General features: G+C 32.0%; 1 protein-coding gene across 2 annotated transcripts; it reads left to right on the top strand.

The window, feature by feature from the left end:
* Positions 1-3,673: 3,673 nt before the first annotated feature.
* LOC18041964 (NADPH-dependent pterin aldehyde reductase) lies at positions 3,674-8,229 on the top strand. 2 transcript variants are annotated; one of them, XR_002905383.1, is made up of 6 exons: positions 3,674-4,157; positions 4,549-4,618; positions 5,240-5,433; positions 6,584-6,756; positions 7,416-7,730; positions 8,060-8,229. XR_002905383.1 is itself a non-coding variant. In XM_024184234.1 (5 exons), the coding sequence occupies exons 1-5, from the start codon at positions 3,942-3,944 to the stop codon at positions 7,483-7,485; spliced, it is 723 nt and encodes a 240-aa protein (XP_024040002.1). In that variant the 5' UTR covers positions 3,674-3,941; the 3' UTR covers positions 7,486-7,952. The 2 variants fall into 2 exon arrangements, 1 of the variants encoding a protein (XP_024040002.1); XM_024184234.1 differs by lacking the exon at positions 8,060-8,229 and having other exon boundaries at positions 7,416-7,952.
* Positions 8,230-15,121: the final 6,892 nt, after the last annotated feature.

A 15,121-nucleotide genomic window follows, 5' to 3' on the forward strand; every position in this document is an offset into this window, starting at 1 on the left:
TTTTTTAGAGTAATAACTGCCCTTTTTATTATTTCGAGCAAGTTGATTGAAAAATATTGCTTTCGTACAATAATAATAATTGTTCTTTTTATATCACGTCTTTAGAATTTTGATTTAAGCCCTAATTAGGATTGAGGTTTATTGCTTTTAAGTTACCATTGTTGTGGAGGAAAAAAAAACTAAACAATAAAAGTTAATGACATATAGTAAATATGATTTTAAAAAAATAATTTTAACAAATAAATATATTATATATTTTTCATTGTACAAATGTTCTATCAAATCAATTTAGTTTCTAAGTAACAATAGTTAGCATTTATCAAAAACTCTAGTATACTCTAACTTTTTAATTACAATTAGTCAATCATGATACCAAATAGGATTTTAATCAGGATTGGCAAATTGCAAGCTTCGACCGGACTTTTCCAAGCCTTTCCCCTTTAAAAGCCCCTCCAAATTTATACGAGTCGGGCCTAGACCGGACTTGGATTTTCTATTAATTTTAAAATAATTTTTTTAATAAAGTAAAAAGTATTTAAATTATTCAATACATAATAGAATATATCCGAACCACACGTTAAATGTGGAGGCTTACCTAAAAAGGACTAGACCGGGTTCTTCAGGTTGGACCAAAGAATTAAAAGAACTCATGAAATTGGTCTCCGATTATAGCAAAAGTGTCTCATCCATTTATTCACTTACATGTAGCACAATTTAATTTCATCATTTGATTCTTTCCTGCATGTCTCTCCCAATCTTACAGGTATCTTTTCTCTCTCAATAATAACAAAAACTATAATAATACTAAAAATATAACAAACTAGTAAAAATTTGAAATCATTAGAATATTAAGAAATTATGAGTTTGATCCAAATTTTTATATAATGAAGACGCCAGTAACTAAAGATAGATGGTTAGTCATCGATAAACACTACTTATCAACAAAGAAAATATTTTTGCCTATAAATTGATAAATTAGTTGACATTACTTCATGGGTTGCGTATAAATAAATTTTAGGGATAGTGAAATTCGGGCTTAGGCTGGAAAGCCCGAACCCGACCCTAGCACGGCTTTAGGCAGATCAGGTTTTAATGAAGCAGAGATATTTATATTATTTGAATGATAAGTTAGATTTTGATGTATGTTTTAAAACTCAGATTTTGTATATAAGATTTAGTGGCTGTTGAGTAAAAGTATTTTAATTTATTATTCTTAATTGTCCATAATGGTAAATTATATTATGGATATTTTAATAATATAAAATTTTATTAAAATAACAGCATTCAAAATACATTTTAGAGAACGAAATAGACCAATCTTTAACAAATTTATAGTTTATAAAACTTCATTTTTTTTATTAGAGTAGCTTTAAAAGTTGGCTCAAAGAATCTAAAACTTAAAATATACGTTAAAAGGTGTATTTTAGTTAAAGCAATATATAAATTTAAAAATTTTAAACATTTCTTGGGCTTTTGGGCTGGGCTCAGGCTTCGTAGATGAAGTTCAAGTTTGACCTTAGTGTTCAGAAAACATGTTGGGGCGAGCCAAGTTAGCCCGAAACACCAAAACTCAAGTCAAGTCAATTTTTCTGCCATTCCTAATTAATTCACATTTGAAAATTTTATAGTTGGATTGGTTTAGATAGGACAAGACTAAACGATGATGGATGATGCATCGCTGGACATATATGTGAGCACATGACATGTCATTTTCTTGTGAAACGATAAACGACGGATCATCCAATACCATTTTGCCGATTAAATAATTTTAATATTTTTTGTACTATTGTTATTGTCAATATAATTATCATTGTTATTGTTATTATATTTATTATTTTTTTATCTTTATCTTTATTATTCTTACTATTATAATAGATAACAATAGTAAGGACAATAATTAACTAAAAATACTTTAGCAACTCATAACAATCCCTTTCGATTCTTTTAGACGCATAAGCACACAAATGAGAATACAACCTATTCCAATTTCATATACAAGAAATATGAAAAAGAAAAAGAAAATATGAAGTTTGTGGATTTCATATCCACAATATTATGCTATAATGGTGTATTTATATAGCCGAAGTTCATTAGCTTGTTATTTTATTATAATCATAATTATATTTTCAATTGTAACTAATAGTTGCAATTGTAATTGGAATTGTCATCACAATTCTATTAAAATTGGAAAACCAATCTATTAGATGATAGATAAGTAATTTTTATAAACTATAAATTCATTATCTAACATATGAGTGACCCACAACAGTTGGGACTGGAATTTGAACTCAAATGTTGTGATCACTCGCACTTCTTTGTTTTTTTTTATTTTTCTTTTTTTCCAAATACAATTGTAATTATTATTCCATGTAACCGTTAAAAACAAACAATTGATCACTTTTAATAAAATCATTTGGAATTCAACGATGAAGATGGTGCATCGCTCTCATAGGAAAGAAATAGAAGTATTAACACCCACAGCATTTTGAAGGCGATAACATATCATTTACAATCAATACACAAATGAAGAAATAGCATGCGTTGACGCATACTATTTGTGCATGTTAGTTGTAAAAATTTGAGGGACAACGCATCTTTCATATTATATCTGTTTTAATGACTTGTTGTCTTCTATTAAAACGATAAGTGATGGATCAACCCATACAATTGTGTTGATTAAAATATTTTTAATATTTTTTATTATTATTGCAATTGTCATTATAATTATCATTATTATATTTATTTATTTTTATCATTATTATTGCTACCATTATAATAGATAATAACAATACTATACAGTAATTAACAAAGGATATTTTGGCAACTCGTAATAGTCTATTCTGATTCTTAGATGTAGTAAGCACATGGATGGGAATACAACCTATTCCAATTTCATATACAACAACTATGAGAAAGAACAAAAAATAAAGTTTGTTAATTTCATGTCCAAGGTATTATGCTATAATGGTGTATTTCTACAGCCGAATTTTGTTATCTTATTATTTTACTATAATTATAATTTTAATTTTAATTTTAACCAATCTATTGGATGGTAGATAAACAACTTTATTAACTATAAATTTATCATCTAACAGATGAGTGACCCACAATATTTGTAAGTAATAGTTGTAGTTATAATTGGAATTTTAATTATAATTACTATTAAAATTGGGGAACCAATCTATTGGATGGTAGTAGAGGTGACACATAAATATGGACGTTGCCCGCATCCACAAAGATCCAAAAAATCCGAATTCAGAAAAATTTGGATCCACGTAATAAGAATTGAAGATTTAGATATAGAAATTTAGGATCCGCATGCAGTTGGATGTAGATCCAAATCATTTGCATTTAGAAATCGGATATCTAGATCCACATATTTGTTTGAAGTAAATTAAATAAAAAAAAATTTATATGAGAAAACACAAACCCTTAGCTAAAAGCATATTACACACACAAATACTATAATACACCCAAGTATCCATAAACATTATTTTAGATTATTTTAGATTGTCTAGTATTGGATGATTAATTTTTATTTTTAAAATAGTTAAAATATTATAAATTTACAAAAAAATATTTTAAATGTGCATAGCCAAATATTTTAAATATCCATCCAAAATCTGTACAGATATCACTTATATTCAAATCTGCAATAAATAATACGAATGTAGTTGCAAATCCAAATCTTAAAATACCAATACAGATCTGGATCCGGATACACCTACATCCGGATACAGATCTGGTTTTCGCCGTTCCGACCTGGTACTCACCGTATTTTAAAAAAAAAAAAAATCACCAAAATCAGTCTATCCACAACGTGTACACGAACGAAGCCACTGACCGCATCGTATAAAAGCCCACAAAATCGCAAACAAAATAAAAACAGAATAGCGAGCGAAATCGAGAGTTCGAGAGGGAGGGAAATAACAATAACAACGATGGCAGCAACGACGCCGTTTAACGGGATAGGGAAGAGCGTATCGCGAACAGTACTGATAACGGGAGTGAGCAGAGGATTAGGGCGAGCCCTAGCTCAAGAGTTGGCCAAGCGCGGCCACACCGTGATCGGCTGCTCCCGCACTCAGGATAAGCTCACCTCCCTCCAATCAGAACTCCCTAATCCCGACCACCACCTCTTCCTCAATGTCGACATCGTCAGTACTCTGTCTGCCTCTTCCCTCATTCATTCGTTTAATTGCTATTACGTTAAGCTTTATGAGTAATAATAGTGAATGAAATTTCAATTTTTTATCAAAAAGAATTATTTTTTTAATTATCTATAATTGCCTCTTCATCTCAATTTTACTATTTACTACTGAGCAGGGAAAATTAATTTTTTTATCAATTAAGATGGAACAAAATCTGTAATAATTGAGTTGGATGATGTGATTGGTATTGACATAGCAGTATTGACTATTGAGCGAAGCATTGAGAAATGTAATAGGATCGGATATGGGTGTTGCAATGTGTGTTGGCTGAATTGTTTTTAATTTTTGCGGGTGATTTATGGAAATAATAATGAGTGTTTTGATATGATTTTTGCAGAGGTCAAATAGCAGTGTTGAAGAACTAGCACGTCTTGTCGTGGAGAAGAAAGGCGTTCCTGATATTATAGGTATATGATTATGTTTCTTTTTACCTTTTTTTTTTTTCAATGTTTGATTCGTTGTTCTTAGCATTCGACATAACTTTAGGTGTTGGAAATATTTCCGTTGCTAAACTGATTAGCTGGGTTTGGTTTAGTTCTGCTGATTTGAGAATTTTGGCTAAACTCAACCGATTCATTATCTGAGTTAAAAGTGGTGTACCGTCAATTTTTTTATTTATGTTCATTGATTGAACAATAAATTATAGGTACGTATGATGATGTTGCACGAATATGTTGGTAGCATGAAAAGAAATGAGTATTTAGCAGTTTATGAGTTCAGGATGATGAGGACAAGTTTTTGACTTGGAATGTACTTGACTCTTGCCTGTGTATGCATCAATATGGTGGTTAGTTCTCAATTTGATTTTACCCTCTGAATATGCTTGTATGTTGATTCAAAACATCATGTGTCTGTTCTGGTTGTGAAATGACATTTTCTTGAATGTTCTTGGACACTTTGATGTAGAAATATGATTGCTTGTGCAACAATTAGAGAGTATTGATTCTGTCCTTTTTTTTTTTTTTACTTTTAATCCTTCATAATGTGAAACTGCTTTGCCCATAGAGCTAACTTGAATGTATATTCAGTAAACAATGCAGGTACTATTAATAAAAATAACAAGATTTGGGATGTTTCGCCAGAAGAATTCGACACTGTTATTGATACTAATGTGAAAGGCATAGCAAATATGTTGCGTCACTTCATTCCTTTGATGATTCCAATCAAGCAAGGGATTATCGTTAATATGTCTTCTGGTTGGGGAAGATCTGGTGCTGCCCTGGTAATTTGACATGTCCATTGTACTTTATCTGAAACATGTTAGTATTTTCTGAATTATATTGATTTATAATTAGCTTAATATTGCTTTTATTGTTATAACTGTGCACTCAGAGTACATGGCTAGATTTGAATGAAATATCAAACATTTTTCCTTGAATAAACTATAATTCTTTTCCTCCTAGTTTGGTCCTTAAGTTCTGTGATTGATTCCGTTTTGTCTACATTACATTAAATTAGCTGATTTGTCTACTTGTATAGGCAATTTCTTGTTGATATTCCTAACGTTTGGCCAAATGTTGAAATGAACGTGACCAATATGTTTAATGACCAGATATCTTAAAATGTAATAGTCAAATGTCTTGATATGCTGAAATTTCTAATGTCATGAAAATTATTTGTCAAAATCAAATTAAAAGCCTTATCCTTTCTCTCCTCCACACCTTACTTTTTCTCTTTCTTTTTATATCGTCTCCTTGCTAATTCTTTTTCTCCTTGCTTCTCTCTTGGTTTCCTATTTGTCACCTCTCTCTTCTCTGTTGCCCTTTCTCGCCGCTGACCTTGCCTTCTCCTCTCTCTCTCTCTTTTGAATAAGTAATTACACACAGTACATGAGAATTGAACCAAAGACCTAAGTCTTGATAAGGCTGCCTACCAGCCAGTGGGGCTAGACCTTATGGTTAGTAGACCTTAGAGAAGTTATCCATTGAAGCAGGCATTTCTTTAGGGAAATAAATCATGGAGATGATATAGTTGGCACTCCATCATTGGTAATTACAGTTGAGGTGTGAAATTGGTTTTGTAGTAGTCCCCAGATCAGAACTCTCTGAACATGCGAAGTTCGAGGAATTTCTGGGTATCTGAAACGAAATTTGTTTTTAGATTTGTTTTTGGTCTGCCAGAACTCTGGTAAAAGTAGGCTTTGCCTTTTCTTTATTTATACATTATGGATTGTCTGTAACATTACCATCAACCGCTTTAAAACAAAACTACTATGTCAAGTTGAAAAGAATGTGGTCTGTGAGACTGCATTCTTAGGGTTGTATAATGACCTCATTTTTTCGTTTATTATCTATGTCCAAGTGAGGTTGGCATTCCTGACTTCCCTTATAACTGTGATGGTCTATGCTTAAAACCACTTTTTATTTCAACAGGTAGCACCTTATTGTGCTTCAAAATGGGCAGTTGAAGGGTTGTCCAGATCAGTGGCAAAGGAGGTGCCTGATGGGATGGCAATTGTTGCTTTAAATCCTGGTGTTATTAACACTGACATGCTTACGTCCTGCTTTGGCACTTCTGCTGCATCATACCAGCCACCTGATGCATGGTATGTAACTCTCTTTCTTTTTATGGAAAAAGAAATGCCATCTTCTTTCTATATTTGTTTGGTTCTGCCACTGACTGCTTAGGAAACTTGCTTCTAATCAGTAATCACTTATGCAAATCAATGAACTGAAAAAATGTGTATAAAGGATTCTTTGATGAAGTTAGGATGTTCTGGGTTCCTATTGAAAATAAATCAACAAAATGTTGAACAAAATCATAGGAGGAACCTTCTGGTAAAGTGTTGGAAGCTTACTTCAATGGCAATGATTAGATGCTTTCTAAATCTGTTTAATTTTAATACAATGACATCGTTTGTTCATTCTTTAATATAAGACTGAACTTTGTGCCGATTTATATTTGTTGTCATAATCATTAGCTATATATATAGAAAATCATTAGACTGCCTTGATGGCCTGCTAAGCATTCATCATGTATAGTTATGAAGAGAAAAGAGAATACTGCAAGCTGGGGGAAGAATGAGAGTTTTAAGACAGTTTTTGTGTTGAATTTAACAGTCCTGCAGAAATTCATAAAGACCATACCACTGTTATTGCATAATAAATCTCAGTCGTTTGAATTTTATATGTGGTAGATATGTTCATATTATTTACATTATTGGCTTACCTAACAGATGTTTCTTTCATACCATCTATTGCCCAGGGCTTTGAAGGCAGCTACAACGATACTCAATCTTACAGGAGCAGACAATGGTGCATCTCTTACAGTGTGACAGAAGCTTTTACATTCAAAATGCTGGGATCCAGCTAGGCAAGCGTAACAGTTCACCGATCAAATCATATTCACTTATCACTTATTGCATCAAAAAGTAGAGCAAAGTGAACTCAATTCATCTTTTCTGACTTCTATGACACCTCATTGTCAGGAAAGCAGTTATTCTTCTCCATTTGCAATGTTGGTCTTAGGCTGAGGCAGTAGATACTGACCACTGGAAGAGCGTGCTTGTTGTGGCTGTAGGTTAGTACTGTTAATTCCCAATAGTAGTACATTTTAGGAACTGAATACTCTCAACTCGTGCTGTCTTAGATGTGCACGTACACAACGAAATCTTGTATGGTTTAATTAAGATGACGATTCAGATGTGCCTCAATTATTTCGGAAGTGAAATTGTAGGTTTTTCTTTTGGGAGTGTGTTGACTGGCACAAGTTTTTCATATAAATTAGAAAATTAAAAGTTTTTATACCATTAAAACAATGCAATTCTAGTTGTTTGAGTTAAAGCTATTATGGTTGGTTTAACCCTCAAGTCGTTCGCCGGTTTATTATACTACTTTAAAATGTTACAGTCAAAATAGAGGAATCAATGTTCATTTGAAAACAAGAAAGAAGGAAGCGTGAAGCACATTCTACAAGTCGAAGATTACAAGAAAATAAATGCACATTAAATTATGCAAATTTTTGTGTCATATAGTTTAATTCACAAACCAATTGTGGATTTAAGCCAAGATGTACCATTTGAGGCGAACATCAGTCAGATCATGTATGCAAATTACTCGATTATACGAAATTTAGATAAATAATATGTCGGAAAAAATTAGAATAAGTTCCTGTTTGCTTCCATTGCCTACAAGTTGGATTATCACAGAACCTTACTGCCAAACAGGCCTAAAAATTCTTCTAAATGAACCTACATCGCACCACCTATCATGATTACCTAAAATTGGATGATGGAGGACAGAGCATCAAATCTAGTGCGAGAAGGTGGAGCACCTTATGGTGCGTAGCTTCAAGCGTGGCGAACTCCCATAGGGTGGCTGTTGAACATAGTTTTTTTTTTTTTGGCAATGTTGAACATAGTTAAATACTCTGTCTTAGATATTTGATACCTTGGAATTAATGTTTAAATTTATCTTTGCTTGAAGACTTGAGAACCAAAAGTCCACTTGCAGTACTTAACGCTTCCAATGATAACTTGACCAACAAGTACAAGAAAATGCCTGAGACACAGCACATTCTCTTTCAATTTCAAACTCCATTTCTACTTAAATCACCATTTAATAATTACTATGAGATGTTTTAGTTCAAAACAGAGAAGCCTTTGTAAAGAAAGAGGAACTAAAACTAGTGTCCCGAATTTCCCATCCGTTCCAAAATCTTCTTACTTTTTCCGGGAAAAGCTGCATAGTTGCTGAAAGAAAATCAAAATTTTGAAATGCTTACAAGCTCTTAATATGCAAACTGTGTGTATACTTTAAATCTGAAGTAAACAGTCAATGGTCTTGTTTTAATTCATGTGTTCCTCAAGTGGTTTAGATTCTTCTAGCCCACCACTGCTATTCCGTCCCATTTGTGGAACGATTAATCGTGTTCTATATGCAAAAGGAAAATGACATGGAACCACAAATGAGTCCCACCTTAAGCCCACTAAAGCAAATTTTTGGGTAACTTTATTATAAGTTTAACTTTTATTTATTCTTGTGTAAGATAGAGTGGGGTCGGAATGAACTCATTAGGAGTTATCCACTATTTATTTGGGTCCAATATTTTACGTTCACGTTTTGAGTCTTATTAGAAGGAATGGGGTGAAATTCAATAATCGTTTTCGATATAGGGAAAAAAAAAAAAATCACACTCGTTATCATTGTACTAATTGAGATGGTTTCATAGATTGCACCATGCTAATTAAGGATCCATTTGGGATTGAAATTAGTAGGTATAACTTAAAAGGTACAGTACTAAAATATTTAGTAAATATTAACTATTAATATGATTTTTCACTTATATGATTGAAAATTTATTATATATTTAATAATTTTGTCATGCAACATATTATTAACTTTTTTTATAATTACAATTTATTTTTCCGCAACAACCGTATCTTAATAGTTATAGCACATCAATCACAAACAGAACCTAAGGTTGGTATCAACATATTTCTATTAGTTCTGACAAAGGTAGACTGAAAAACAGAATAAACAAAGTGAAATTTGTTTGGTTTTTTGATTTTTCCGTGGGATTGTGATATCTTTGGAACAATATTTTTGATAGACATCAGAAATTTAAGGTTTTTATACCATTAGAACAATGCAATTTTAGTTGTTGAGTTCAAATCTGTTTCAGTTAGTTAATGCTTAACTCGTTCACCGTTTAATAATTAGTGTAAAATGTTAAAAGTTAAAACAGAGGAACGAAGGGGTTCATATTTGGAGGCTTTCCATTTGGAAACAGTGTGGAAGGACAAGAAGAAAGAACAATTAATATGCGTGAAACACATCCTGTAAGTTAAAGCTTACAAGAAAAATAAATGCGTATTAAATTATGAGAATTATTATGGCATAATTTAATTAACAGACCTATATTGTCGATTAAGCCCAAGATATGCCATTTGAGCCGAACCTGAGTTAGATCCAAACGACTTGATAACACAAGGTTGAGATAGATAAATAATCAGATGGGAAAAAGGAGAGGACTTTATTGAATGAAAGCAATGGAAACTAATGAGATTGCAATTCGGTTTATAATAAATTAATTGAAATGCTACCTGAATAAGCCTAATTATACTAATTAAATTAAATAACCTTATGAATCACGTACCGATGGTGGATCTGCTGTGATTGCCCAAAATTGGATGATCAATCATAGTATCAAAAGTACTAGAGTATTTTGGTAGACAATTCTTGCTGACTTAGAAATTAAGATGATTTAATTCTATATTTATACAATTAAAAAAATTATAGTATTTTTAATTTTTTTTAAAAATTGTTACTTAAAAATCGTATTAATTTATTACACATTATTAATTTTTAGTTTTTTTTTTGTGTATAGTAACTGCAGCTTTAAAGTTATATAATTTCAATACTAAACAAAGTTAAAGCTCAGATCTTAATATCTATAATATCTGTGACCTAGGAATGTTTAACCTTTTCTGTGCATGAAGACCTGAGAATCAAGTGTCCTGTCATGAATCCATTTGTCTGTCAATTACAAGCATCAATTATTTAATCGCAAGATAAATTTTATTTATGTCGTTAATGAATGCATCTCGACCGTCATAAAACCAAAAAACACATTGATCATTTTATTAATTGAACAAAACAAAAAAAAAAGACCTTATATAATAAGCAAAACTATCTGCTTTCAAAGAGCATACATGATTCCAAACAATCTGAAAATCAAAATACAGTCACCTTATCCTTTGAATCCTCGAATCATTTATTTACTCAAGTGACTTTGGGATTAATTGAATTGCAGTCCTAGCCGCCATATGCATGTTTTCATTGATACCTTGCACAGGATTTTCTTGGATAGCAAAAATGTCATTAACATTTTTAATACTATTATCAGCTTCTTTAAGTACAGACTCAACTTCAGCTACGTTTTTAGATCCTTTGGCTTTCTCACAAGCTTCCACCACATTAGTGTAATCACTAATTGCAGCCATAAGCATGCCTTGGACCTCTGCTGAGCTTGATGGTCTCTTACTTGTAGCCTCATCAATTCCTGCATTAGCCCTGTCCTCAAGGACTTTTACGGCAGCGTAAAAGACTTCCTTTTCGTTTACCACGTTACCAATTTTTGCAGGAATGGAGGCGGAGCAATCCGCTTGGAATTCAACATTGTGACAGAATTTATCGACCTCAGAGTTGGCCTCAACGTTATACAACGAGAAGGCACAAGACAAAGCCATAATATTGGCCAAGATGATGAAATAGTTGTAGTTCTTCATTTTGATGTATCTCTTGTTTAATTTTTTTTGCCCCCCTCCTCTTTTTGGTCTTGCTAAGAGTAAAAGCAAGCAATTGAGAGCTAACGAAAGGTTGAGAGAATTTATAGAGGATTTGAGAAGATGACAACCATCTATAGAATTAGATCAACCACTGGATCCTTTCGAGAAATTTTCGTCTTCTGTTTATAGAATTTGACCCGTTAAAATCTAAAACTAGACTTTTGTAATAATTTGTACAAGATTTAAATACATCTGTTCATCAGGGGCGCAAAACCAGCCATATGTTAATGAGTAGTTAATAGCAAACCTAAGACCTGTTAGAACTTATTTTTACTATTTTAGTTTGGTTGAAACCTAATACCTCTTATTTTCAAGTAAAAATTTTTTTCAAATGAACTATTTCTATTTTATGTGAGAATTCTATTTTTAATTTGTATAGCGAAGTTTCTTAATTTTAATTATAAGGAAGTATACAATAATTATAGGGAGTTTATCTCTTCATGTTAATTTTTGTAAACTTCACAATACTTTATTTAATTACAAAAATTAAATGAAAGTATAATTACAAAAAATTAACATGTTAATTTTCAAATGAAATTATGATTATAAAAAAATCTTGGATTTTGAGATTTATTTGTTTTATTAAATTCAGGGGTATTCTTTTAATTATAATTTTTTTTTTTTACAAAATTTTATAGAATAAAATGATTTTTTAATTCAATTAGGGATAAAATGGTCATTTTTAATGTCAAAGTAGTTAATTGGTAGAAGTTTAGAAACAAATGTGATGCAAAAAATGTGTCAAAATTTTATAGTGGTTAGTGTACATATGACAAATAGAGGTGGTGCAGAGATAATTTTTTTAATCTAAATCGTTTGTAGATTCAATTATCCAACTTTAATTTGTAGTTAAATTCAATACATGACCAATATCAAATCAAACATAAAACAATTGCTCTTACTTCCCTCTAATGTGGAAAATTAGTATTTTTAAAATATTCATATAATTCCAACACTAAATAATTTAAGTGTGCATTATAAATTAAGTTGGGCGAGAGCAAAATAAAAAAAGAGAAAATAAATCTTTGCTCCTACGCTGTTTATAACTTAATCATAGATGACATGACGAAATTATTTCAGGTGCATGTATGACCTGACGTTTACGTATCCAACATATAAATGCCACATCGTTGAAAATTTACCCCGGAGAAGAAACTCAGACACCCGAGATACCTTTGTCGTTAGTAAATGTTGGTTTCGTCCGTACATATAAATTACTTAATAATTATGCATAAATAAATTGAAAAAAAAAATGTAATAAAGGGGCAAAACATTGACTAGTCTAATCCTCCTTAAAACCATGTGAAAATTAAGATAGTTATTGTTATGATTTTAGAATTAAAATTGAATTTGGTCCACTTAATCCAATTCAAATGAGCATGATAAACATGGGATAAATATTTTGTTCAAAAAATTAGTCTAATCCTACACATAGTCCCACTCCCGAACATATATAGCCTAAGAGTATCATTCTCAAAGTAAAGGAAAGTAACTTTTAATTGTACCATAAATATCTACAAAGCGTATCTTGCGGCATTGTTCAAAATATAAGAGTTAAAAAATGAAGATTTAACTCAAAATAGAAAGACTAAACAAACATTTACTCTTTGTTAGAGGCCGTACGTTTTTGTTTCTAGCTATTTTGCTATTCTATAATCGGTTGCCGATAGGTTGTATCATGGGAATTGATGAAAAGTTAGAATGGCTAGCTAGGAGAAATTAGAAAGTTTACAAATACGAATTGAGAAAACTTGCTCGTATTTCTCCACTCTTGTGCTATTTGGCATACATTGTGTATTGTCCCATCAATAACAAGGAAAAATAATCAATAATTAAACAAAAAATGAATGGGAATTTAATTGTATAATATTCGAAGCCTGATCAATAACAAATCAAGTTACTGGGTTGGGACTAAGTGCAGTGTAGTTCTAGAAGCCATACCCAATTTGCATTAAAAGATTCCAATGGATGATCCGTGGGAGCAAGTCCACCAGCGTAAAGCTGTTGATCATTAACCTGGACAATATAGTCACGGGCATCAGCAATTGAAGTTGTCAAGTAATTAAAATAAAATGTGTTTTCTTTCAATTGCGAAGTCTATTTATTTACTAAACACAAACAAACAAAAGTACCTCATTGGTTTCATTAATCAAAATACTAATAAAAATAATTATTACATAAATAATTACCCCAAAAAAAAAAAAGTCTGTGCTTCGAATAGCGTACATTATTGTCCCAACAAGAAAACAAATCAAAATAATTAAACAAATAACCAGCGAGAGCTAGTGTGGCATATTGTTTGAATCCTGATCAGTGAGTAAGTTGTTGATAAGTGCGATTGGGATTAAGCGCAGCGGAGTTTAAGCAGCCATTTGCAAGTTGGTGTTAACAACTCCGAGTGGATTATTCTCAACAGCAAATTCATTAACGTGAGTAACAAAGTCATAGGCATCACTAAGTGAAGATGACATTTGGGCAGGATCTCTAGCCTTTAGTGCCTCTTTACTTTATTTACATCCACATTAGTATAATCAACAAGGGTATTTGATTATTTATCCCTTTTTATTTGATGATTTTGGTATCTATTGATTTTAGTTTTACATTTTCATTAAAGTAGTGAAACAATAATTGCGTCTTGTTGCACTTATTCGTAATTCTAAAAGTAGTGAAACGATAATAACGATTTATATAATCACAAGAAACTTGTATTAATTTATATCTTTTGTTTGTGAATCCATCATCTCGTGATCACATAAGACAAATCGAAAGAAACAAATCAATAGAGTGTCTCTGGGATTACGGTAAATGCAGACTGAGCGGCCATTGCCAAGTTGGTATTGAGAACTTGGAGTTGTTCGGTTTGTTGCTCATGAGAATCAGTAACGTGCCCACTAGCTTTATAAGCATCACTGAGCGCAGAACGCATTTGCTCACGGTCTCTAGCCTTAAAAGCCTCTCTAGCTTTATTGCAAGAATCTAACACAGTCTCGTACTCACGAATGGCATCCCAGAGGGGACCACTTTGGCTTACTTCCGGGGTCTGGGATTCCAGTTTTCGAGCCTCGTCAAGACATGCCCTAGCCCTTTCCTCCAGGACGGTTATTGACGCCAGGGAGATTTCACTTGCATTAACTTCAGGACCCAGTTTCGAGCTGATCGAGGCTGCGCAGTCTTCTTCAAAATGAGAGCCGCCGCAGGCTTTCTGGATCTCTTCAATATTGATGATGGCCTCCACGTTATACAAAGCCATAATGCCCACCAGCAAGATGATCGTGACGGACTTCATTTTGATTATTAGGAGGAAAAGCAAACGTTGCAATTGCAAATGCAAATGAGAGGATAACTTAGCAAATATTGCAATTGCAACTGCGGATGACAGAGATAGGTAGATAGATAGATATTCAAAGGTTCTGAGAAATAACAACTACCGTTGAATTAGATCAAATAAGCGATCGGTAACTCTTTGAGAAATTTTCATTTTCTTTAAATAGGTTTTGACCCGATCAAATCTGGAAAACTACCTGGACTTTTAACATTTATTATAATTAATTTTTTTAAAAGCTGATCAAAATAACCTTTTCATGAGAGTCATACAAGAGGAAAAAACAAAACAATCTCCACC

Source organism: Citrus clementina, unplaced genomic scaffold (assembly GCF_000493195.1).
Source record: "Citrus clementina cultivar Clemenules unplaced genomic scaffold, Citrus_clementina_v1.0 scaffold_5, whole genome shotgun sequence".
Classification (NCBI taxonomy): Eukaryota; Viridiplantae; Streptophyta; class Magnoliopsida; order Sapindales; family Rutaceae; genus Citrus; species Citrus x clementina.

Coding starts and splice junctions, on each gene's coding strand:
- LOC18041964 (XM_024184234.1), top strand. CDS start 3,942: ATGGCAGCAACGACGCCGTTTAACGGGATAGGGAAGAGCGTATCGCGA. Junction 4,158..4,548: donor TCTTCCTCAATGTCGACATC/GTCAGTACTCTG, acceptor TGATTTTTGCAG/AGGTCAAATAGCAGTGTTGA. Junction 6,757..7,415: donor TACCAGCCACCTGATGCATG/GTATGTAACTCT, acceptor TCTATTGCCCAG/GGCTTTGAAGGCAGCTACAA.